The sequence below is a fragment of the Coregonus clupeaformis genome, chromosome 33 (genome assembly GCF_020615455.1).
Source record: "Coregonus clupeaformis isolate EN_2021a chromosome 33, ASM2061545v1, whole genome shotgun sequence".
Taxonomy (NCBI): Eukaryota; Metazoa; Chordata; class Actinopteri; order Salmoniformes; family Salmonidae; genus Coregonus; species Coregonus clupeaformis.
The window spans coordinates 24,927,109-24,953,170 of NC_059224.1; the positions used below are offsets into that span (position 1 = coordinate 24,927,109).

The 26,062-nt window shown below is 43.2% G+C and overlaps 2 protein-coding genes across 2 annotated transcripts; one reads left to right on the forward strand and one right to left on the reverse strand.

Moving 5' to 3' along the window:
* Positions 1 to 15,807: 15,807 nt before the first annotated feature.
* rmdn3 (regulator of microtubule dynamics 3) lies at positions 15,808 to 21,035 on the forward strand. Its single transcript, XM_045210233.1, has 12 exons — positions 15,808 to 16,717; positions 16,902 to 17,091; positions 17,222 to 17,362; positions 18,318 to 18,660; positions 18,804 to 18,906; positions 19,006 to 19,066; positions 19,163 to 19,238; positions 19,437 to 19,514; positions 19,643 to 19,741; positions 19,859 to 19,912; positions 20,037 to 20,117; positions 20,215 to 21,035. The coding sequence occupies exons 1-12, from the start codon at positions 16,501 to 16,503 to the stop codon at positions 20,299 to 20,301; spliced, it is 1,530 nt and encodes a 509-aa protein (XP_045066168.1). The 5' UTR covers positions 15,808 to 16,500; the 3' UTR covers positions 20,302 to 21,035.
* A 614-nt stretch (positions 21,036 to 21,649) lies between these two features.
* Positions 21,650 to 25,792, reverse strand: LOC121548852 (DNA repair protein RAD51 homolog 1). The gene is made up of 10 exons (XM_041860471.2): positions 25,517 to 25,792; positions 24,799 to 24,907; positions 24,485 to 24,622; positions 24,239 to 24,356; positions 24,030 to 24,121; positions 23,790 to 23,884; positions 23,486 to 23,599; positions 23,150 to 23,279; positions 22,837 to 22,958; positions 21,650 to 22,500 (listed from the first exon to the last, which is right to left on the reverse strand). Exons 2-10 carry the CDS (start codon positions 24,877 to 24,879, stop codon positions 22,377 to 22,379), a joined length of 1,014 nt encoding a protein of 337 aa, XP_041716405.1. The 5' UTR covers positions 24,880 to 24,907; positions 25,517 to 25,792; the 3' UTR covers positions 21,650 to 22,376.
* Positions 25,793 to 26,062: the final 270 nt, after the last annotated feature.

The following is a 26,062-nucleotide window of genomic DNA, read 5'->3' on the forward strand; positions in this document are numbered from 1 at the left end:
TTATCCACAAGCCAAGAAATTGCCCTGCATATGGCAAATCGTGTAACAACTGTGGGGAAAATAATCATTTCTCAAAATGCTGCAAAGCTGAGGCTACAAAGAAAAAGGTTCACACAGTCAAAGAGGAGACTGAATAATTATTTGTTGATTCTGTGGAAATATGCAATGCAGTAAAAGCTGAATGGATTGTGCCATTGACTGTGAATGAAATTATAATACAGTTCAAGCTCGATACTGGAGCTCAGGTAAACTGTTGTCGCTGGATGACTACAAAACACTGAAAGTGGAGAGAAAAATACACCCTGTGAAAATCAAAGTTGCTGGTTATACTGGGGAGAATGTACCAGTCAAAGGAAGCTGCATAGTAACTTTACAGCACAAAGGAAAACAGTTCAAAGCACAGCTGCTGATAGTGGAAAAGAGTGTACAGCCTATCCTAGGAATCAGTGCATGTGAAAAGCTCAATTTGGTGAAAAGCGTGTATGTAGTGACATCACAGAGTGAAAATGACCAAGAATCACTACTGACTGAGTATGAGGACGTGTTTGAGGGTCTCGGATGTTTACCTGGAGAACACAAAATATGTACTGATCACAAAAATACTCCAGTTGTGCATGCGTGCAGAACAGCTCCATTTGCACTTAGGAAAAAGTCATCACAAAAATGGATGAACCTACAGATTGGTAAGCTCACTGGTTATTTTGGTGAAAAATAACGGCGATCTCAGGATATGTCTAGACCCGAGAGATCTCAACAAAGCTATCAAGCGAGAGCATTTCAAGTTGCCAACCAGAAAATAGATAATTTTGCAGTTTGCTGGAGCAAAGTGGTTCAGTAAGCTTGATGCCTCATCAGGATTCTGGCAAATGAAGCTAGATGCAAGCTCAAGGCTATGCACATTCAACACAACTGAGGGCAGGTACAGATTTCTTCGTCTTCCATATGGGATTCTCTCAGCGCCAGAGGTCTACCACAAGACAATCCACATAATCTTCGCACATTCCAGGAGTAGAGACCATGATGGACGACATCATCGTCTGGGGGTCCACAAAAGAAGAACACGACACGAGAGTGAGACAAGTGCTGGACCTGACACAGAAAGTCAATCTGAAACTAAACAAGGACAAATGCGAGTTTAGTGTGAAAACACTTACCTTCATGGGAGACGTACTTTCAGAGGATGGAGTCAAACCAGACCCGAGGAAAACATCAGCCATCAACAACATGGAGCGCCCGAAGAACAAGGACGATGTGTGACGCTTCATGGGCATGATCACCTACCTTGTAAAGTTCATACCTCAACTGTCAGAACAGTCTGCTCCAATCAGATGTCTTCTGTAACAGAAAAACGAATGGGAATGGTCCCATGAGCAGGAAAACTGCTTCAAAAAACAGAAGAAGACAATCACAGAAGAGCCAGTGCTCAGGTTCTATGATCTAGAGAAAAGCACAAGGATTTCTGCAGCCGCATCACAGTTTGGCCTAGGAGCAGTTCTTCTGCAACAGCATGACGACACATGGCAACCTGTCGCTTATGCGTCCAGAGCCTTGAGAGGTGCAGAAACAAGGTATGCACAAATAGAGAAACAACTACTGGCGAGCACATACGCGTGTGAAAGGTTTCACCAATACGTCTACGGACAAGCCTTCGAAGGAGAAACCGACCACAAACCATTGGTGTCAATCCTGTCTAAGCCACTGAATGATTGTTCAAAGACAATCCAGAGAATGTTGATCAGACTGCAAAAGTATGATGTGAAGATTATCTACACCCCGGGAAAGTTCATGTTCGCCGACACTCTTTCTCGAGCAGTTGACAAGAAAGAGAATGCCGACACACAGAAAAACACTGAGATTCAGGCCTGCATCGACATGATTGTAGCATCACTTCCTGTGTCTTCTGACAGAATGGAGCAGATCAAAAGAGAGACCGCAACGGCGAGCACGAGAAGTAATGTACTGGCCAAGAATGAACCAGGAAATCATCCAGACCACTGCTTCATGTGAGCTGTGTTTGACCTACAGGCCAAAGCAGCAAGCAGAGCCGCTAATGCCTCATCCAGTACCCAACCGACCCTACTACAAAGTTGGAATTGACCTTTTTGACTGCAATGGCAAAAGTCACATTGTTGTGGCAAAAGTCACATTGTTGTTACCGACTACTACTTAAACTACCCTGAAGTAGCAACACTGCCAACTACCTCCAGCAAAGCTGTAATCACCTACCTGAAATCAGTCTTCACAAGACATGGGGTTGCATCTGAACTGTACTCTGACAATGGCCCACAGTTCTCAAGTTACGAATTCCGATCGTTCGGTAACGACTTGGGATTCCGACACAACACCTCCAGCTCAACTACCCAAGGTCCAACGGCTTGGCAGAGAGTTCAGTCAAAATTGTCAAAGGTCTGATGAAAAAGGCACACTATGGAAAGGAAGATTTCCTAAAAAGTCTGATGATCTACCGCAGCACACCACTGTAGAACAGACTTTCACCTGCACAAATGTTGATGGGACATCGCATCAGAACCAATCTACCCATCCATGAGGACTTGCTAACACCCAGAGGTGCTCACAAAGTCAAACTTGCAAAGGAAAAACAGAAAGACAAACAAACACAGCGACACAACAAAAGTGCAAGACACTTACCTGAACTGAAACCTGGAGATCATGTATGACTCCGAGACGTCACTACAGGAACCTGGATGCAGCAAGGTTGCGTGCAGAGAGAAGCTGCACCACGATCCTATGAGATCCAAACGTAGCATGGATCACAACTGAGACGAGACAGAGTGGATCGAAGGCTTCAGCCATTCACTCAAGGGACTGAGGATCATCAGGAGGATACTGTTGAAGCGTCAAATGCCTTTAGCAATGGACAATTCAGTCAGAACACCCTGACTGACAACGAACGCTGTCCAACTGCTTCAGTAAACACTTAAGCAGAACGACCAAAAAGGACTGTCAGAGCCCCTGAAAGGCTTATTGAGAATTGCAACAAAAATAAAAGGGCACCTGGACTGAATGTTTTTGTTTATGTGAAAACAAATAGAGCCACAATAGAGTATTGTTGGACAGAGACTGCATTTAGTTGAAAAAAACACTCAAAATATGAATAAAAAAAAATAACAAAAAAAAATATGTTTGCCTCTTAAGTGATGTAAAAAAAAAAAAAAAAAAAAAAAAAAAAAAACAGGGAAAGAAATGTGTGTTATTGAAAATTGCATGTTATGCAGGTTGAGTAAACAAATGTGAGATGTGACATGTTTAGTTACAGAGAAAAATTAGTTTTATTTTAAAGGAAGGAAGATTTGTTGTTATGTGTTAATAACATTAAGACTACGTTACCCAGCAAGCCGTGCGAGGGTGGGAGTTGAAGTAGGCCTTGCATGGCTACACAACTATATTGCTAGTTGAAGTATCTGTTTATTAAAAGTAGTTAAACCTATGCCCCGCTTTGTCATTAAACAAGGAACAAACATAACTATGGAGGACTAAAAGTGCCACAATTAAATAAATAAATACACCATTAAATAATTACTTAAATGTGTCATTAATTAATTAAAATTAGAATTAAATACATAAATGTGTTATTAAATGTGTCATTAATTAATTCAAATACCGATTCATTTTATGTAAAATACATATATAATTATTTCACTATTTACATTTACATTTCATGATCCTGCATTGCAGTGATTCATGAATTACTTAAAACTGTCAAACTGACCCATCAAAGTCAGTGGGCGGGGCTAACGCGAATCTAGTCTGATCCATTGCTTTGGTCTGAAGTAGAGTAGGCCAACCTGGATAGAGACAATGGAGGATCTCCGTGAACTTTCCAGGGAGTTGGTTAGAGACATTTTAAACTTAGCAGAGGATGTAGAAGCAGGACCTGCTGACCCAGAGCATGTAGCTAGTAAAGCAGAGGAACTTATTGAAGTTGTTGGAGTCATTTCCGCACTTTCCGACGAAGATATCGACCACAGAGTGATTGCAAATCTAGAAGAAGTTGTCCACCGCTTCTCTGGTACCAGGGCACTTCAGGCCCAACACACACAGGGACCGGGGCGTTTGGCGTTTGACATACCGAGTGCAGTTCTGGAGCATCAACTTCTTTGTGGAGTTCCCGCAGTTCAAATTGCAGCGATGTTCGGTGTGTCAAAGAGGACCATCAGGAGGCGCATGCAACAATACAGTTTAAGGTATTTACACTAAATTCATGAGTTTTCTGTTTATGAATTGCTGCTCTCATACACTCGGAAAGAATATGACGTTTAAGGTAACATTACTTGATGTTGTGTTTTTCTTGTTTGTACAGAAAGACAGATCTCTATTCAGCTGTGAATGATGAGGAGTTAGACCGTATTGTAAGTGAAATTCACAGAAGTCATCCAAACACCGGCTACAAGCTAATGCGTGGTCACCTGAATGCAAGAGGTGTGCATGTTCCAAGTGAGTAGATAATAATATGGGCATTATTTAAATGTATTTTTAATTTGGAGCTCTGCCCCTTTGAAAGGTGAAGGAAGCCCGCTTATGGAAAGACATCGCCTCTGAGATGTAGAATGTGTAGAAGAAATGTGAAGAGAAACACACATTTCAGGACGGCTGACTTGTATCATCAGGATAGACATGTCCTGTGATTTTTAGCCTCCTGTTTAATAGAGGTGGAACAATATCTGACAGTAATATTCTCAGCTGTCTGGATGTGCCCCTGCTGTAAAGGGTATAATATAATCATAGAAAAGCAAAATATCATAGGAGGCAAAAAATCTCAGGTCATCTCTGTTCGAGCATGTGGTATCTATCTATCTATCTATCTATCTATCTATCTATCTATCTATCTATCTATCTATCTATCTATCTATCTATCTATCTATCTATCTATCTATCTATCTATCTATATATATATATATGTGTGTATATATATGTATATGTGTATATATATGTATATGTGTATATATATGTATATATATGTGTGTATGTATATATATATATATAAATATATATATATATATATATATATATATATAAATGTATGTATGTATGTATGTATGTATATATATATATAAATATATATGTATGTATGTATGTATATATGTATGTATATGTATGTATGTATGTGTGTATATATATATATATATATACAGTGGGGAAAAAAAGTATTTAGTCAGCCACCAATTGTGCAAGTTCTCCCACTAAAAAGATGAGAGAGGCCTGTAATTTTCATCATAGGTACACGTCAACTATGACAGAGAAATTGAGAAAAAATAATCCAGAAAATCACATTGTAGGATTTTTTATGAATTTATTTGCAAATTATGGTGGAAAATAAGTATTTGGTCACCTACAAACAAGCAAGATTTCTGGCTCTCACAGACCTGTAACTTCTTCTTTAAGAGGCTCCTCTGTCCTCCACTCGTTACCTGTATTAATGGCACCTGTTTGAACTTGTTATCAGTATAAAAGACACCTGTCCACAACCTCAAACAGTCACACTCCAAACTCCACTATGGACAAGACCAAAGAGCTGTCAAAGGACACCAGAAACAAAATTGTAGACCTGCACCAGGCTGGGAAGACTGAATCTGCAATAGGTAAGCAGATTGGTTTGAAGAAATCAACTGTGGGAGCAATTATTAGGAAATGGAAGACATACAAGACCACTGATAATCTCCCTCGATCTGGTGCTCCACGCAAGATCTCACCCCGTGGGGTCAAAATGATCACAAGAATGGTGAGCAAAAATCCCAGAACCACACAGGGGGACCTAGTGAATGACCTGCAGAGAGCTGGGACCAGAGTAACAAAGCCTACCATCAGTAACACACTACGCCGCCAGGGACTCAAATCCTGCAGTGCAGACGTGTCCCCCTGCTTAAGCCAGTACATGTCCAGGCCCGTCTGAAGTTTGCTAGAGTGCATTTGGATGATCCAGAAGACGATTGGGAGAATGTCATATGGTCAGATGAAACCAAAATATAACTTTTTGGTAAAAACTCAACTCGTCGTGTTTGGAGGACAAAGAATGCTGAGTTGCATCCAAAGAACACCATACCTACTGTGAAGCATGGGGGTGGAAACATCATGCTTTGGGGCTGTTTTTCTGCAAAGGGACCAGGACGACTGATCCGTGTAAAGGAAAGATTGAATGGGGCCATGTATTGTGAGATTTTGAGTGAAAACCTCCTTCCATCAGCAAGGGCATTGAAGATGAAACGTGGCTGGGTCTTTCAGCATGACAATGATCCCAAACACACCGCCCGGGCAACGAAGGAGTGGCTTCGTAAGAAGCATTTCAAGGTCCTGGAGTGGCCTAGCCAGTCTCCAGATCTCAACCCCATAGAAAATCTTTGGAGGGAGTTGAAAGTCCGTGTTGCCCAGCGACAGCCCCAAAACATCACTGCTCTAGAGGAGATCTGCATGGAGGAATGGGCCAAAATACCAGCAACAGTGTGTGAAAACCTTGTGAAGACTTACAGAAAACGTTTGACCTGTGTCATTGCCAACAAAGGGTATATAACAAAGTATTGAGAGACTTCTGTTATTGACCAAATACTTATTTTCCACCATTATTTGCAAATAAAATCATAAAAATCCTACAATGTGATTTTCTGGATTTTTTTTCTCATTTTGTCTGTCATAGTTGACGTGTACCTATGATGAAAATTACAGGCCTCTCTCATCTTTTTAAGTGGGAGAACTTGCACAATTGGTGGCTGACTAAATACTTTTTTTCCCCACTGTATATGTATATATAATTTTTATATATGTGTGTATATATATGTGTATGTATATATATATATATATATATATATATTGTGATGTCACGAGAGGCTGTGTCCTGGAGGGACGTTACATCCCCCTGAGGTGGCTGCAAACCCAGACAGCTATGGCTCCATCTGCTGGTATGGTCGGGAACGCCACCCCTCTATGGCCAATCTTCCCACGCAGCTGAAACAAATCAGGAGCTGATGAGCTGAAGGTTTGGGAAGGGTAGAGACACAGTCTCCAACCTGGGCTCTCTGGAGGACAAGAGTGCTGCACGTCCACTTCCATGAGGAATATAAGGATTTGGAGATACTTACCTTTGGGAAATACTCACCTTTGGATATATGCACCTGTGGAAATACGTGAGAGACATTTGGAAGGACTTTTTGCTGGGTTGGCCACTAGCTGCAACGTGGACTACAGTAAGGCTGGGGAAAAGTTATCTGAGCGAGTGAGAATTATGATTTTGGATGTGGAAGAGACATCCCTGAACTGTTAACCCTTAAAGAGCCACAAGAGAACATAATTTTGTTATATTTTCGTTAATTTCCCAAGACCTTTAATAAAATCCTTGTTTTGTTTGAACCTTGTCTCCTTGCACTACTTGAGCAATCCCGCTGAAAGCCGTGTAGCCTCTCGTGACGTCACAGATGGTGGAGAACACGGGCAAGCTCAAGCGTTAATAGTGCATGTCAGAGGAGGATACCGAAGGTTTGATCACCCAGTTTTCCAAGTTGGCCGTAGGCTCCCCGCCGACGGAAATGGAGGACATATTGAAAGCCCTTGTTGCTGGCCAGCAAGCCCAGATGCAAGCAAACGTGGCTCTCTTGGAGGAGCAAAAGAAAGCCAACCTTCTGAAGGCAGAGGAATTGCAGTTGCAGAGACAGAGGGTTGTCCAAAATACCCGTCCAATAAAGGCAAGTGACTTTATATCTAAGATGGGAGCTACCGATGACATTGAGGCATACCTGCATGCATTTGAGGCCACGGCCACTAGGGAAGCCTGGCCCAAGCAACAGTGGGTTGGTCTGTTAGCCCCCTTTCTAACCGGGAATCGCTGAATGCTGTCCGGGACCTGGGCCCTGACCAGGTTACTGACTATGATGCCCTGAAGTCTGAGATCCTCAGCAGATATGGACTCACAAAGTTTGGTATGGCCCAGCGCTTTCACAGCTGGACCTTCCAACCAGACCAACCTCCTCGGGCGCAGATGCATGAACTTGTCCGAATCGCAAGGAAATGGCTGGATCCGCAGAGGAATACAGCAGCGGCGGTGGTGGAGGCCGTTGTGGTGGATCGTTACCTACGCACCCGCTAGGGGCCCACTTGGGGGTGGAGAAGACTAAGGAAAGAATCATGCAACGTTTCTTTTGGCCAGGAGTACACAAAGAGATAGAGAACTACTGCCGTAGTTGCCCTGAGTGTCAGCAGGTTGCGCCAAAGCCCACATATAGAAACCCGCTCATTCCCTTGCCCATTATCGAAACTCCTTTTGAGAGGATTGGATTAGACATAGTCGGGCCCTTACCGAAAAGTTCCAGGGGACATCAATACATTCTGGTCATTCTGGACTATGCATCCCGGTACCCGGAGGCCATTCCGCTGAGGAAGGCTACATCCAGACAAATCGCCAAGGAGCTGTTCCGTCTCTCAACTAGTCTGGGAATCCCAAAAGAGATATTGACGGACCAAGGGACTCCATTCATGTCCAGGGTGATGAAAGAACTCTGTGCTTTACTGAAAATCAAACAGCTGAGAACCTCGGTCTACCACCCCCAGACAGATGGCCCTAGTCGAACGTTTTAACAAAACACTAAAATCCATGCTGCGGAAAGCGGTAGGGGAAGATGGGCGCAACTGGGATCAGCTGTTACCATACATATTGTTTGCGGTGAGAGAGGTACCTCAGTCTTCTACTGGTTTTTCACCCTTTGAGCTCTTGCTTTCCTACAGACCCAGAGGACTGCTCGACATCGCCAAGGAGGCCTGGGAGGAGCAGCCATGCCAACAGCGGACACTGATCGACCATGTCGGGGCTATGAGGGAGAGAATGAAGGCCATCTATCCCATGATGCGGGAACACCTGGAGGCCAGTCAGCGGCAACAGCAAGCCTCCTACAACAGATCTGCTCAACCCAGGGAGTTTAAGCCGGGGGACAGAGTGCTGGTCCTGGTGCCAACCGTTGAGTGTAAATTCCTGGCAACCTGGCAAGGACCATATGAGGTCATTGAACGCATGGGAGAAGTAAACTACAAGGTGAGGCAACCAGATAAAAGAAAAACTGAGCAGATTTATCATGTTAACCTTTTAAAGAAGTGGCACGCCAGAGAGGCGATGTTCAGCTGTCTACCCCCACAGAGACCAAGGAACCGGCGCGAGAAGAGGTTCAGCTGGGTCCAAATCTGTCCCCACATCAACGACAGATGGCCCTGGAACTCGTGGAGCAGAACCAGGATGTCTTCTCCTCCCTTCCCGGTCACACAGAGGTGGTCCAACATGAGATCCGCACCCTGCCTGGCCGAACGGTAAACCAGCGCCCGTACCGCGTGCCAGAGGCTCGTAAAGTGGTTATACAGAAGGAGGTAAGGAAGATGCGGGAGTTGGGAGTAATCGAAGAGTCCCACAGTGCCTGGGCAAGTCCCATCGTACTAGTTCCCAAGCCAGACGGTTCAGTACGATTTTGTAATGACTATCGAAAGTTGAATGAAGTGTCTGAATTTGATGCATACCCAATGCCTCGTGTCGATGATTTAATAGACTCCTTGGGGCATGCTCGTTTCCTAACCACTCTTGATCTCACAAAAGGCTACTGGCAGGTGCCCCTGACCCCGAGCGTCCAAGGAGAAGACAGCCTTTGCCACCCGGGAGGGGCTCTACCAGTATACCCGACTTCCGTTTGGTCTCCACGGGGCACCTGCCACGTTCCAACGCCTGATGGATCGAGTCCTTGCGCCCCCACAAGAGGTACGCAGCGGCTTATTTGGATGATGTTGTTATACAAAGTCCGGATTGGGCCAGCCACATACCCCGGGTACAAGCGGTGCTGGATTCGCTCAGGGAAGCAGGGCTCACGGCAAACCCGAAGAAGTGCAAGCTGGCCTTCAGTGAGACAAACTACCTGGGGTACACCATTGGGCGGGGGTTGGTCAAACCACAGGAAGCCAAACTGCGGGCCATACAGGACTGGCCGCAGCCCATCACCAAGAAGCAAGTAAGGTCATTTTTGGGCCTCGCTGGCTACTATAGACGCTTTATTGCAGATTTTGCTACCATAGCTGCACCGTTGACGGAGCTGACGACCAAACGGCACTCACGAATGGTGAAGTGGAACCCTGCGGCGGAGGCGGCTTTCCTCAACCTGAAGCGAGCACTCTGCTCCAGTCCGATCCTGGTGGCACCAGACTTCAAGAAGGAATTCATTGTCCAAGCGGATGCTTCGGAGGTGGGTCTGGGTGCTGTCCTCACCCAGGCACATGACGGTGAAGAACATCCCATTCTCTACCTAAGCAGAAAGTTACTTCCAAGAGAGAAGAACTATTCAACGGTGGAGAAAGAATGTCTGGCTGTAGTCTGGGCCCTGGAGTCCCTTCGGTTCTATCTCCTGGGCCGACGTTTCATGGTGGTATCTGATCACGCCCCTCTGCAGTGGATGGCCAAGAACAAGGAATCAAACAGTAGAGTAACCAGATGGTTTTTGAGCTTGCAACCGTTTAACTTTTCTGTTGTCCACAGGGCTGGCAAGCACCACGGCAATGCGGACGCCCTCTCCCGGCGTGATGCCTTCTTCGCTGCCTTTACCCCGACGAGGACGTCGGTCCCGAGGAGGGGATGTGTGATGTCACGAGAGGCTGTGTCCTGGAGGGACGTTACATCCCCCTGAGGTGGCTGCAAACCCAGACAGCTATGGCTCCATCTGCTGGTATGGTCGGGAACGCCACCCCTCTATGGCCAATCTTCCCACGCAGCTGAAACAAATCAGGAGCTGATGAGCTGAAGGTTTGGGAAGGGTAGAGACACAGTCTCCAACCTGGGCTCTCTGGAGGACAAGAGTGCTGCACGTCCACTTCCATGAGGAATATAAGGATTTGGAGATACTTACCTTTGGGAAATACTCACCTTTGGATATATGCACCTGTGGAAATACGTGAGAGACATTTGGAAGGACTTTTTGCTGGGTTGGCCACTAGCTGCAACGTGGACTACAGTAAGGCTGGGGAAAAGTTATCTGAGCGAGTGAGAATTATGATTTTGGATGTGGAAGAGACATCCCTGAACTGTTAACCCTTAAAGAGCCACAAGAGAACATAATTTTGTTATATTTTCAGTTAATTTCCCAAGACCTTTAATAAAATCCTTGTTTTGTTTGAACCTTGTCTCCTTGCACTACTTGAGCAATCCCGCTGAAAGCCGTGTAGCCTCTCGTGACGTCACAATATATATATATATATATATATATATATATATATATATATATATGTACAGTGGGGAAAAAAAGTATTTAGTCAGCCACCAATTGTGCAAGTTCTCCCACTTAAAAAGATGAGAGAGGCCTGTAATTTTCATCATAGGTAAACGTCAACTATGACAGACAAAAATAGAAAAAAAAATCCAGAAAATCACATTGTAGGATTTTTTATGAATTTATTGGCATATGATGGTGGAAAATAAGTATTTGGTCAATAACAAAAGTTTCTCAATACTTTGTTATATACCCTTTGTTGGCAATGACACAGGTCAAACGTTTTCTGTAAGTCTTCACAAGGTTTTCACACACTGTTGCTGGTATTTTGGCCCATTCCTCCATGCAGATCTCCTCTAGAGCAGTGATGTTTTGGGGCTGTCGCTGGGCAACACAGACTTTCAACTCCCTCCAAATATTTTCTATGGGGTTGAGATCTGGAGACTGGCTAGGCCACTCCAGGACCTTGAAATGCTTCTTACGAAGCCACTCCTTCGTTGCCCGGGCGGTGTGTTTGGGATCATTGTCATGCTGAAAGACCCAGCCACGTTTCATCTTCAATGCCCTTGCTGATGGAAGGAGGGTTTCACTCAAAATCTCACGATACATGGCCCCATTCATTCTTTCCTTTACACGGATCAGTCGTCCTGGTCCCTTTGCAGAAAAACAGCCCCAAAGCATGATGTTTCCAACCCCATGCTTCACAGTAGGTATGGTGTTCTTTGGATGCAACTCAGCATTCTTTGTCCTCCAAACATGACAAGTTGAGTTTTTACCAAAAAGTTATATTTTGGTTTCATCTGACCATATGACATTCTCCCAATCCTCTTCTGGATCATCCAAATGCACTTCAGACGGGCCTGGACATGTACTGGCTTAAGCAGGGGGACACGTCTCGCACTGCAGGATTTGAGTCCCCTGGCGGTGTAGTGTGTTACTGATGGTTGGCTTTGTTACTTTGGTCCCAGCTCTCAGCAGGTCATTCACTAGGTCCCCCCGTGTGGTTCTGGGATTTTTACTCACCGTTCTTGTGATCTTTTTGACCCCACGGGGTGAGATCTTGCATGGAGCCCCAGATCGAGGGAGATTATCAGTGGTCTTGTATGTCTTCCATTTCCTAATAATTGCTCCCACAGTTGATTTCTTCAAACCAAGCTGCTTACCTGTTGCAGATTCAGTCTTCCCAGCCTGGTGCAGGTCTACAATTTTGTTTTTGGTGTCCTTTGACAGCTCTTTGGTCTTGGCCATTGTGAAGTTTGGAGTGTGACTGTTTGAGGTTGTGGACAGGTGTCTTTTATACTGATAACAAGTTCAAACAGGTGCCATTAATACAGGTAACGAGTGGAGGACAGAGGAGCCTCTTAAAGAAGAAGTTACAGGTCTGTGAGAGCCAGAAATCTTGCTTGTTTGTAGGTGACCAAATACTTATTTTCCACCATAATTTGCAAATAAATTCATAAAAAATCCTACAATGGGATTTTCTGGAATTTTTTTTCTCAATTTGTCTGTCATAGTTGACGTGTACCTATGATGAAAATTACAGGCCTCTCTCATCTTTTTAAGTGGGAGAACTTGCACAATTGGTGGCTGACTAAATACTTTTTTGCCCCACTGTATGTATATGTACAATATCTGACAGTAAAGTACATATATATATATATATATATATATATATATATATATATATATATATGTATGTATGTATGTATGTATGTATATGTACAATATCTGACAGTAAAGTACATTTTTGAAGCTGTGGTGGTTCTGTAATAGTTGACTGTTTTACACACATTATTTATTTTATTATGACACCACTATATCCTCAAAATAAGTAGCCAGTGAGTGTGTGGTTATTCATTTTAAATTCCTCCCCTCAGTCTCAAGACTGCAAGAGTCTTTACGCAGAGTCAATGCAGAGGGAGTCTACATGAGACGTCTGAGGCTGCGTGTATTAAGGCGACGGCAGTATTTTGTTCCTGGCCCAAACTCTTTGTGGCATATAGATGGCCACCATAGCTTATCAGGTCAGTGATATTAGCAGATAAACAATGCATCTTTCTATATGTTTCATTACAATTGTTATACAATAAAGTTATATTTTTCATGTGTTTGCAACAGGTGGAGATTTGTTGTCCACGGTGGGGTGGATGGATTCAGTCGTTTAGTGGTCTACCTGACTGTGGCCGGCAATAATAGAGCTCATACGGTCTTACAGAGCTTTATCGCCGCTGTTGAGCAGTATGGGCTGCCATCAAGGGTACGGTCTGACAAAGGGGGGAGAATGCAGATGTAGCAGAATTCATGATCAGAAGCAGAGGTACCGACAGGAATTCACACATCACAGGCAGAAGTGTCCACAATCAGCGGTAAAGAAATATGTTTGGCAACTAGGCTCACACAACTAACATACTAGTTGAATGTACTTTAGCATATGTCATAAATTAACAATTTCTCAATTTTATCCTAAACACAGAATAGAGAGGATGTGGAGAGATGTTTATGAACATGCCCTGGACCTCTTCTATCAGATCTTTACTTCATTGGAAGATCAGGAGACACTGAATCCAGACAATGAAGTCCATCTTTTCGCTCTGCACCGGATTTTCCTTCCACTGGTTCAGCAAAGCCTCGACTCTTTTCGAGATGCTTGGAACTTCCACGGTCTTAGAACTGAAAGGAATCAGTCACCACAGCAACTCTGGAGAAGTTACAGAGAGCAAGGCCCTGAGGAGGATCCTACTGAGGTTAACAATGAACTTTAAACACTTTCTTAAAATTGTTTCCCCAAAGGAATTATGGGAGAAAAAAATGGTGCTAAATGTGATACTTTAAATGAAACATTTACTATAGATTATTGTCTCTTTAAAATCTCCCGAGCTTTTAAAGATCAACCTGTAGAGCTGTAGTTTCTACAGTGCATACTATGCAAAGCTGTATTATTTTAAAAAACTGAATAAGTAACATTTCATTTCTCACTGCCTTGGTGACCAAAAATAACAATCTTGTGTAAGGACATGTCAAACTAGTTTTAAGTACAAGACTGATTATGCTTGTCATCCATTCAGGTTCCTGAAGAATATGGGATCGATTGAACGGACCTCACTGCCTTCATCGAGGCACTGTGTCAGTCCCCGAGGTTCAGCTGGCCCGTGAGCTCTCAGATGAAGAGGTTGCAATTTTGCCAGCTCCAGGAGTTTCTGTTACTGATGCACTTAGACTATATGTAGAGACTGTGGAAGTGTTATCAAGAATCTTAGACTGATGTCCAACCCATGTTTTTATTTGTTGTGTTAGAACAAGCAAGGAAAAACTGAAAGTTTACTTTCCTTTTAAAAGAAAGGAAAAAAAGCTGTTTCTTTGAAGCTTCCTGTCTCATTATGGTCCACAGAATGACTAACATTAATGCTGTACTGTTAGCACTGAAGGTGCAGAACAGTTTGATTTTAGTAAATGGAAGAAAAAAAGTCAACTACTGCACAGTGTGTTAATGTTTTCAAAGACACTGAACTTGTGTCAATTCATCTGAACTGTGTATGCATTGACATTAGGGCTGGGCAATATGGAGAAAATCAAATATCACATTTTTGACCTAACACCTTGATGTCGATATTGCAACGATATTGTAAGGTTGACAATTGGTGCATTCACAAAATATCTTCCACATTTAGATTTCGGATAAATAACTATCATATTGTGGATATAATGACTAAGTGGTAAAAGGCAAATAATAGAACAGCTAGAACAGTCTGGTAAGTTCAGAAAATGACATCACTTTACTGTAATGCAGCCTTTGAAACCAGGAAAAGACTAAACTTACCATGTAACGATATTACACTTCTTCAAAATCTAATGGTGCTTTTCCATTACATGGTACCTACTACGCCTCGCCTCGCCTTTTTGGTTTTCCATTACGAAAAAAGTACCTGGTACCTGCTAACATATACTTTTTTAGCACCTGCTCAGTCGAGGTTCCAAGCGAGCTGAGGCGAGCCGAGAAGGTAACTTTTAGACATTTTGTCCTGCACCTCACACAGCGTCTCAACATTGGGGCTAGCAGGACCGAGTCTTCTCTTGATTTTTAGCCGTTGCAATGAAAGTTCTGTTTAACCGTGTAACTAAACCAACGTAGAGGTGAATAGCGCCACCCAGTGTATTGGAATGTGTTCAGTAGCTCTGCATCAATCCATTATCCGGAATTGATTTGTCTTGGCTTGATGCAGAGGGTAACCAATCAGGCGTTAGGTTCCGCCTACCAACTTTTGATGGGTCAGTTTGACAGTTTTAAGTAATTCAGGAAGCACTCCAACGCAGGACCATGAAATGTAAATGTAAATAGTGAAATTATTATATATGTATTTTACATAAAATGAATCGGTATTTGAATTAATTAATGACACATTTAATAACACATTTATGTATTTAATTCTAATTTTAATTAATTAATGACACATTTAAGTAATTATTTAATGGTGTATTTATTTATTTAATTGTGGCACTTTTAGTCCTCCATACATAACAGTATGTTAGTATGGGTATTCGAACACAGCTATAGTTTCTCGACGGAATTATTAATATGTGACACGTTTCATGGAGTCCTGCATTTTTATCATTCCCCCTCGGCACAGGTCGAAACGCAAACGAAAGTGGTACAAGTTGTGATGGCGTTTTTAAAGGTTACTGCTCTTACATTATACAGTTTAAACGTATCTTATCAGCAGGCGGAATAGAGTAGGTAGCTAGCTAAGATAATCATTTTCAAGGGCGTTCTCCTAAAACGGTTGCTTGTCGTCACACTGTCAGTAGTACCACGATGCGAGCGTCTTGTTTTGACAGCTCAAGGATGACGATATTAATCGTTCCTAACTAGTTAACATTGCTTGCTAGCATATTTGTTTTTATACCAAATGCAAGATATTGATTAGCAAAGCTAAAGATGTCAGCTAGCTTGGCGTTATTGATTGCAAGATAGCTAGCTAACCATAAAATTCAACGGCTTGATTGGAAAGCGTTTATTTCACTGTATTTCTGTGCTAGTAAGCTAGCTAGCTGTCGGATCATTTCGAAAGCAAAAGTAGCTAACGTTACCAATATCATGCTGTCAATATCGCTACCATGAGGGTTTTCGAGACTGACACAAATGTATTTACATTTACCCTATAAGTAATTTATCTATCTATCTAGCTAGCTAGCATTTCTTTATCAATAGACCAAGGCAATTGTTTATCAAACACAACCTTATTTAGCTGAGTTATCTAAAGAAGTTGCTATGGTCCCAATTTGGCACAACATGAAGCCGTTAGGGAGAAATTGGATGATAGGACTGGGTGTAGGAGCCACCGCGGGTGTAGGCTTGATTACATTAATAATCTACAAAGAAATTAGTAGAAGAAGATCTCAAACATTATTACTCCAGACCAACCCCACTGAGTACTTGATAGACAGCCCAGATGGAACACCCCACCACATGGCGCCACATGAAGAAGGTAGGTGGTAGGCACTGCATGGCATAGCAGCAGAAGCTGAGACTGTGTGAATTTATGCATGTCCGTTTGTAAGTGTGTGTGTCCAGCGGTCTGCCTGTGTGTAATGAGTATGTATATCTTTGCAATGGTGTGTGTCTATTCCCCCACACACACATCTCTTCGGTCTCCGTTTGTCCCTTCACAGAGGCGGTGGCCCAGCAGCAGGCCCTGGCAGCGGTGGAGGCGGTGGTGCAGGGGCTGTCCCCTGAGCAGCAGGTGGAGCTGAGGAACCAACTGGATGAGGTGCTGACCTGTGTGTCCTCCCTCCGCTTCGAGGTGGCCGAGCTCAGGACCGGCCTGCAGGACATCGCCCAGCAGATCATCCAGGATGTCAAGTGAGTGGGGGTGGCCACATGAGTTCACCAAGGGGTCACTGAATCTAGGATATATCATGTGTCAGGTTTTTCGTTCAGTGTCTTTTGTTCAAGACATGTATGTTGAATGTCTCTCTGCTGCTCTGTGCAGGAAGGGTGTTGAGGAGAGCCAGAGGGCACGCAGACGTCGCCACGTCATCAGCCATCGGGAACGCACCGACTCCATGAGCTCCAGCTCTATCTATTTCTCTGCCAGTCAAGGCGTGTACGGAGGGGAGACCAGCGAAGGAGGGTAAGATCAGGATGGACTGCAATCACTGCATGGGATAGATAGCATTGTAAGAACATGAGCATAGGGCTAATAGTCCAAGGGCCAACCACCAAAAAAGGCTTCAGAAAAGGCATTCCGTGACCCAGGAAACAACCTCAAAGTTTCAACATCATTGAATATCACAATTTTGAAATCATAGCGCATTTTGGGTAATTTCCCCTAGCAGCATTGAGGTTGCCATGTTACACCTTGGTTGCAATTGTTACACACATTTCGTTGTCCATGCTTGCAGAAAGCAAGGTATGTACCGGACCTGAGGAATCCGAAATAATACGAGATAAGAAGCTGTTGAAAACTGCTAAATTGATTTTTCTCAGATGCCAGAACAGCGCTTTATGTAGCTGTCGGGACCTTAAATGTTTTGTGAGCTGTATTATCTAGCAAACGTTGTGCTGTCTTTAGTTTGTCTAGCAGGCAAATCAATGATGTCCCTTGTAGGCTAAATACAGCTGCCAAAATGTCTTATATTAATTGAGAAACACTGTACATGGTTAAAACATTTCCTCGTTTTGGGGTTCAACTGGATCAGTAAAGGATCGGTAACGTGTTGGTTGAGCTTATGCAAGGATGAACACTGACCTCACAAATAGTTATGTGTTCTGTGCGGCAGTGTGCAACAAAAGTAACCAAGGTGAAACATGGCAATGTCGGAACGTTGCTAGGGAAATGACCCAAGATGCCTATGATTTTGGTGCAAAAAATTGTAACTTTTATTAAAAATAACAAATGAATGTGCAACTTTTACAAGTGTTGAACCACACAGTTTTCATATTCATAACATTATCTACATAATGATTTTGACATTTCGCAGTTTTGTTTCCTGGGTCACGGAACAACACATTTTTGGTGGCTGGCCCTTAGACTATAATTCTGTAGTGACCTTAACTGTCTGCCTATACTGTCATCACTGTCTCAGGTACTCCACCGCCAACGCTGAGTCGGACTACACAGATCGGGACACGGATCGGGAGACCGACAAGGAGGCGGAAAGAGAGCCGGAGGAGGAATCCGAGGAGGATGAGGACAAGAGCTGCGCCACGACCATCACTCTACGCCAGGAGGACTCCCAGGAGGAGGGAGAGGAACCACAGGAGGAAGAAGATAATAATGATGAAGAGGAGGAGGAGATGTTGGAGGTGATGGCTGAAGTGCCAAGTGGGGAGTTGGCATTACTCCTGGCCCAGAGTGATATCCTTCATACGGGTGATGCCAGGCTGAAGGCAGAGGGCTTCCATCTGCTCCTTGCCAACAAGCTACAGGTCAGCCCAAATGAAAGGGGTCTGAGAATGTGGATCTTTTGTGGCAAATTTTGTTTTCATGTTGCTGAAGTTGTGTTAAAATATTTTTAGTTAAGCCTAGCTACATCTCTGATGTTGTATATTTTGTTTTTTTGTGATACCAGTATGGCGACAGCAGGGAGTTTCTATGGCGACTGGCCCGTGCCTACAGTGACATGTATGATTCCACTGAGGACAAGCAGGAGAAGAAGTTGTATGCAGAACAAGGTGAAGAAAACATTTGGTTTTGTAGAGAACCCTCACTTTAACATGCACTGTCAGATGTATCAGGTGGTTTGCTTTTGACCTTTGATCTATACTCCACAGGTCGTGAAGAAGCAGAATTTGCTCTAAAGAAGAATGGCCTGAATGCGGAATGTCACAAGTGGTGAGTCACTGAAAACTGTCAGAGATGTAGTGCCGACCCTTAACCCTTTGCAAAATGGTAAGATTAAATGTTTTTATCTCTTTCAATCCTCCACAGGTTTGCTGTTCTCACAGGCCTCACCTCCCAATACGAGACTATGCATGGAAAACTGAAAAGCAGTCACATTCTCAAGGTGTGTTTCTTACTCTATTCGGAATCCTATTGGAATAATGTCATCCAAGTCCTCCGTTTATAAAGTTTAATCTAAATCAGAAAACAGTTGTGTATGTTCAGATCTGCACTTTCCTAACACATTTTGTAAATAGTAACCCATGAAAACGTGACTTTTTTGTATGCACAATATTTACCCTGCCTTTTCGCTTTGCGCTAGGAGCATTTAGACCGAGCGATTGCCCTTAGGGACGATGACCCACTGTGTTTCTACCTACTGGGGCGCTGGTGTTATGAGGTAAGCAGAACAAGCTTTTTATCCCAAGTCCTTACATTGGGACTTGGCTGAAAAACAACATAACCATACAACCTGTCCTATGCTAACTAAAACGTGTCCGTTGTCTCCCTATCCCTTTTCCTCTGTAGGTTTCCACTCTTGGCTGGCTGGAGAGGAAGGCGGCAGCGGCCTTGTATGACAAACCACCAACATCTACTCTCCACGACGCCCTTGAAAACTTCCTCAAGGTACTTGATCAGTTGCCCAATGCCAAATTGACTCTCAGCCTCTATACAGAAGAAAAAAATCATTGAAATGTTGTTGTCATCAGTTTTATTCCACCTCGCCACCTTGTTTGATTTCAGGCGGAGGAGCTGAACCCGGGATTCTCTAAGACAGTGAGACTTTACATCGCCAAGGTATTGGAAAAACAATTCTGTAGACAAGATCAATTAAACGGTAGATTTCTCCAGTTTGTAACTAGTGTAAAAGGAAACTTTTCTGATCCTCTGATTGTCCTCTTGTTTGTGTTTTGATTTCTAGTGTCACAAGGAGCTGGGGAATGTGTCGGAGGCTAAAAACTGGGCCCTGTTGGCGTTGAAGACGCCTAGTGGCTCCAGTGAGGTAAGCAGACATTTCTTTGGGATGGAGATGAGCGCTCACTGTGCACATGGGGTTGACTTTGCTAGGCAGCACTTTTACCTTTCTTTTCATTCTTTAGGAGGAGGATAGTGCTAAGTTGGAGGCGGAGCTGGGAGCCTTGATTGACAAGGCGACTGAGCTCTCCCTCGCCGGTGGGGACAAATAGGGCGGGACACAGCGGTTGCCACTGGATGGCCAGTGGCAAACTAGTTCGCTCATCACAAGCCACCCAATCAGCTGTGTACTAGAAACATTCACGACAAATTTTCCCTCTCCTCAGTACGCCAAGTAGATACGCATCTTCCTATCATATTTGTCACTGAATCGATATGGAGTGATCAATTTATATTGGGAGTCAGTACCTTTTAAGAATGATCTTTGCCTTTTTCATTTCCTTTTCACAAATGTTCTTAGTATGCTATTATCATTTGTTTTCAAAGCACTTTTTCATCTAACCAGTCACGGTACTACTGTAATTTAGCATGTTTCAGAGTCTCTTGCTAGTGTTGTTGACCAAATGTGTGCAGAGTAACCTAGATCGGACTAATTCCCCTGTATAGACTCCAGTGAAACATCACCTCTACCGTTGTTTAGATGGTGTAGTGATGCAATGTTGACAACTTATCCTAAATTTAAAATCAAATTGGATCAAAACATGTCCTGAAAATCACTTAGCCTCACAGCTCACATAGATGGTATGATTATTTAAGATTTATAGTGCGTAATGGGTTTCAGTGAACTAAGCACAAGCCCAGTTTTAAGTCCATGTAATGGCATTTTAGAAGGAGCATGGACCCTTTCTTCTTAGGCTAACTACCTTAAGTACTTTTTTTTTGTCATTTAGCGGACGCTCTTATCCAGAGCGACTTGCAGGAGCAATTAGGGTTAAGTGCCTTGCTCAAGGGCACATCGACAGATTTTTCACCTAGTCGGCTCGGGGATTAGAACCAGCGACCTTTCGGTTACTGGCACAACGCTCTTAACCACAAAGCTACCTACTTAACTGAAGACAATCTACTTTATTTAATTCCAGAGTGTTATGCTGCCTTTGATTTGTTTTGAGAAGTGTTTACATTTGATTATTTATTTTTGTTTGTTAAAGATTACTTTTACTTGGCACTCATTGCATTTGTATTCTTCCATTTGTTAGTATCAATAGGGCAAGTTATAACTATTTTAACATTCCAATACATATTCCTTAGTCCTTTAAAATTGATGTTATATTCTAATCTTTCCCTGTGACAGTTGTGTGAAACTGGTTTGAGAAGCTTTTTACTGTACTGATCAATACTACAGGAAGGACTTAGTTGCAGTATATTCATGAGAACTTCATTTATTAAATGCATTCATAAAATTAATGTTTGTTTATCCTCTGGCTTATGGTATTCTGTCGCCAAAAAGGATCATCAATTCCTTTGTATTTTTTCCTGGTCATTAGTACAATTGGGAAATTATGATTTGTCAACTAAGTCAGAGTTCAAATAACTTCATAGATGTAGACCGGAGACAGGGTATCCTAATGATAAAATGTTTTAATACAATGCATCTTAAACAAAGTATAGTTCTGGAATGGACAAAGAAATAGGGAAAATTGAAGAGTGTCAAGGGGTCTGTACTGGTATGTTTATCCAATCAAACATCTGCTCTTAATAATAGAATAAATAGAATTGATCTGATATACAGTGGGAATGTCAAATTCAAACAATGGTTGTAATGAAAAACACTTGTAGAAAACCAGACATCCTTGAAAAACCAAAGTCACAATACTTTCAAAACATTACGTTTCTTAAATAATAAGTCCACATATCCAGTGGAGTTATTACAAAAAGAAAACAATCATTATTTTACAAGTCTGTTGGGTCGGTGAAATAAATTCCACACATTTGTGAAGCCGAGCTCCCTCTGGTTCTCAAAGCTTCTTAGAGCCATACAGATCTGTATACAGTGTTGGCCTAAGCATGTGCATCACTGTGCTCCTTAGGGCAATAGGCAACACTCCATGCAAAGTACCCTCCCATAGTGTAGGAATGCATTATTTTCTCAGTATGGAACGGTCCAAAATCATATCAACCGTTATGGCCAGCATCTCCCATATTAGCCATTTTTCTTAGCCCTTGCCTCAGGGAAGTGTGTACACAACACAAAAGAGCTGCCATTGTGCAAGTCTACGGTGGCCGGTGAGGGGCATGGCCTCATGAAATACAGCCATGCTCTCACCCTCTGGCATGGTTCCAGCTGAGCTCAGTCCTTGGCGTCACCCACCCCGTCTGCGTTAATGGCAAACATGGCTTCAGACTCAGGGAGGCAGGGCGAGTCATAGATTTTGCAGATCCTCGTCTCCCCGCGGCCTTTCCTCAAGTACAGTCTAAAACAGAGGAGAGGTTTATAATAAATAATAATATGCAATTTAGCAGACGCTTTTATCCAAAGCGACTTACAGTCATGCGTGCATACATTTTTTGTGTATGGGTGGTCCCGGGGATCGAACCCACTACCTTGGCGTTACAAGCGCCGCGCTCTACCAGTTGAGCTACAGAGGTTTAGTTTGATAGCTAGCTGAATTCTTCTAGAACACCAGGGGCTTAACAAGTGGTATGCTATGTTTGAAACCATTAGAACATAACATATTGGGAGCAGAATGTAAAAGACTGACCCCATTCCTTATTCTGCAAAGCCCAATGGGGTCAATGGAGCTACTCACCGTGTAGTGGACGCATGTGCCATGATGTTGCCCCCAATGGGTTTTTTAGGGTCTGCCGAGAACATAGCAGCACCGTCTACCTGGGCCACCACTTGATTGGTTATCACTACGGCAACGCCAAACTGACGAGGCGAGAGACAACGTTTTTAGCATTATGACCATACTGTGAAGAGTTGTGCACACACATAAATGGGCCCACAAAGTAGTATTCAGAACATTACTGACAGAAACATTGTATTTGACCGACACCAGTCATAGATATAAGAAATTCGGCAAACAGACAAAGCCCCTGTAATTCTAACCCTGGCCTTACCTCGTCTGCTAGCCTCAGCAGCATTCTCAGGAAGCGTCCCAGGTGGCCTTGCCGTGCTGCGAGCTCTCCCCTCCCTGAGTAGTCTGTCCTGTAGAGGGCCATGGCACTGTCCACTATCAGCATGGCATACCTGAGAGAGAAGGGGCCATATGGTTAGAGACCAATAGCGTTGCAGACTGGGTGACCAGAGGGTAGTGGCCTTATTCCAGATCACTTCAATTCATGTCATAAACAATACTATCAACATGGAAGGAAAACAAGGAATGTGAGAAATGGAAAAACATCTGAAGGATCAGAAACCTCAGGAATAGGGTTGAGGGAGGGATAGAGTCTGACCTGGACTCTGCCATCATGGCTGAGGCTTGGTAAAGCAGCTGGGTCTGGTGGTCTGTGTTAAATGCCCTAGCGTAGGCTACGTTGTCCAGAACGTCACTCCCAACAAGTCCATACCTAATAAAAGACAACAGTACATTCTACAGTTTTTTGAAGGAGTACTGCATGTATGATGGTAACTCTGAACAGACAAATGTATGTGTTTTATTCCTGTAGTGGAATAATGTTGCTCCAAATTTCAATCTCTGTCAGTGTCATATAACCCAGTAGTTACTCTATTATTGTGTTGGTCCATGAGAGAACTCACCTCTCTGCTACAGCCAGTAACCTCTCTGGCCTGAAGGTCCCCTCCGTGTCAATGTACATGGCTTTGCCCTCTCCACCACCCTGATCAATGGGCAACTGAGTTGGGGGAAAACGTTACACAAACAATGTCCTGAGAGTGCTATTGTCATACGATGTCAGCAGATGTGATTGGGATGAGATAGGAGTGTACAGCCAAGTCTACCTTTATTAGTGCGAAAAAGAATGGCATCATGACAAGTACCTGACAGGTGACTGCAAGGGTGTGGCACAGCTGTGTCTTTCCTGTCCGGAACTCTCCAAACATCTCTGTGATGGAGCCCGTCTCTATCCCACCTGAGAGAGAGTGAGAAAGCCTTTTATACACATGATAGCGACAAATAAAATGAGCAAGTGGAAAAACAGAGTCATGACAAAGGTTCTAGGAAACTGGTAAAGAGACGACAGCCTCACCCTGTAGCAGCTTGTCCAGCTCTTTGGACCCAGTGGAGATCTGGATGATTTCAGCTCGGCGTTGGTGGAACTCTGTTGCTGTGGTGAAGCCCATGGGCACTAGTTTGGCAGCTTCAGCCTGAAGGAGTTACCATAGAGGTAGGGAACATCATTCAGTCATAATATCAGGCCTAACATCAGCTGTGGGCAACCCAAAATGAGCAGAAAATAAAAACTCAAGAGATTGGTAAATGAAGGTGACCTAACCAGGACTTTGTCTGCTTTGGCCTCACTGATCCCCTTGATGTTGAGCAGCTCCTTCTTGGGGGCATAGGCCACTGCCTCAATGGTGTGGAAGCCTGCATCCTCCAGTTTCTTTAGGTCACTGGCACTGATGCCACATTGCTGTGTGGAGACATTGCAAATTACACTACCATCATGCATTTGATGTGAAGACGCAACATTTTAATATTGATCAGTTCGGCCTAGTACGTGGAATATCCTCAGTCAATATCAGCCAAACACACAGCTAATACTGTACCCAGATAAATTAGTATGGGCATAAATGCTCCAACACCTACCTCAAGTCTGCTCAGTGGCTGTGGTCCAAAACTCTCCTCCTCCTCCTCTACCTCTACCCTGGCCTCGCTCCTCATAGCCATCTTTATTTATGGACAGGCGAAGGTATGTCTGTTAAGAGTTCATAAAATAAGTTGTTTTCACAGAGGATGAAACTGAAAGGCAGATAGTAACTAACACAAAAGGAAACACCTGAGAGACACACACCCATATGCTATTAAACTTGATCAAGACAGGGTTATTTTCTTGTTGGAATGGAATCCAAAATGATTCTAGTTAGCAACAGAAGTTACACAACCGGTAATTGCAACTGGCTTGTTAACTTGTTAACTTGTTGATGTTGATCTTTCAACTCCAACTTTCATTTTAAGGCATCTTGTTATCACATCGAACGTTAGCTAGTCATCAAACAATTAACTTGAAAATATAAGACTTAGCTAGATAGGTGTTGTAGTGTCTTTTTTTGACTAACGTAAAATACTGGACTTGAACAGTCTTTGAATATGACCGATATTGTGTTATATGAAACGTAGTTGCTTACGCTATTTGTCCAGCTGAGCCGACAATTAAATCATCTGGCATGTCTGTGACTTGGCTTACTTGCACTTCACTAACGCTAACTGAGTTATCGACGTTTCGCTCAAAATAGTAGCTAACTCATGTTAATTTAAAGTGATGGAATAGGATTTGTCCAATGTTACAATAACAGCGTCCACTTACCTCCAGTTTATCTTGCTTGCCTTGAACAAAAATCTCCCGCTCGCAAATCAACGTACTTGTTGAGCGGCCTACGTAAATACGCTGTCCTTTCGAGAGCAGGGTTTTCACTAGTAACCACAGCCACAAAGTTGGCTCTATCGTAAAAACAAAAATTTGCTCTTTGGTCTTAATTCAAGGTTTGCGTTAGGCATAAGGCTAGCAGTATGTGAGTATGGTTAAGGTTACGGTTAAAATCAAAATTTAAGAAGATAAATGGTAGAAATGGGCGGGGTTTATGACTTTGTGTCTGTGGTAACTAGTGACGACCCGAACGCTGGGATTCTTCTCTAATATAATAGCAGTCCGCAAACAAACGTTAGAGGTGCATGCCGCCACCTACTGCACTGGAATGTGAAGTCAATCACAGTTTACAGATGTAAGAATTAAAGTAACCAAACATTAAAGGTCCAATGCAGCCTTTTTTATTTCATTATCAAATAATTTCTGGGTAACAATTAAATGTGATTGTTTTTCAATTAAAATTGTCAAATAGAATCAAAAATAGCT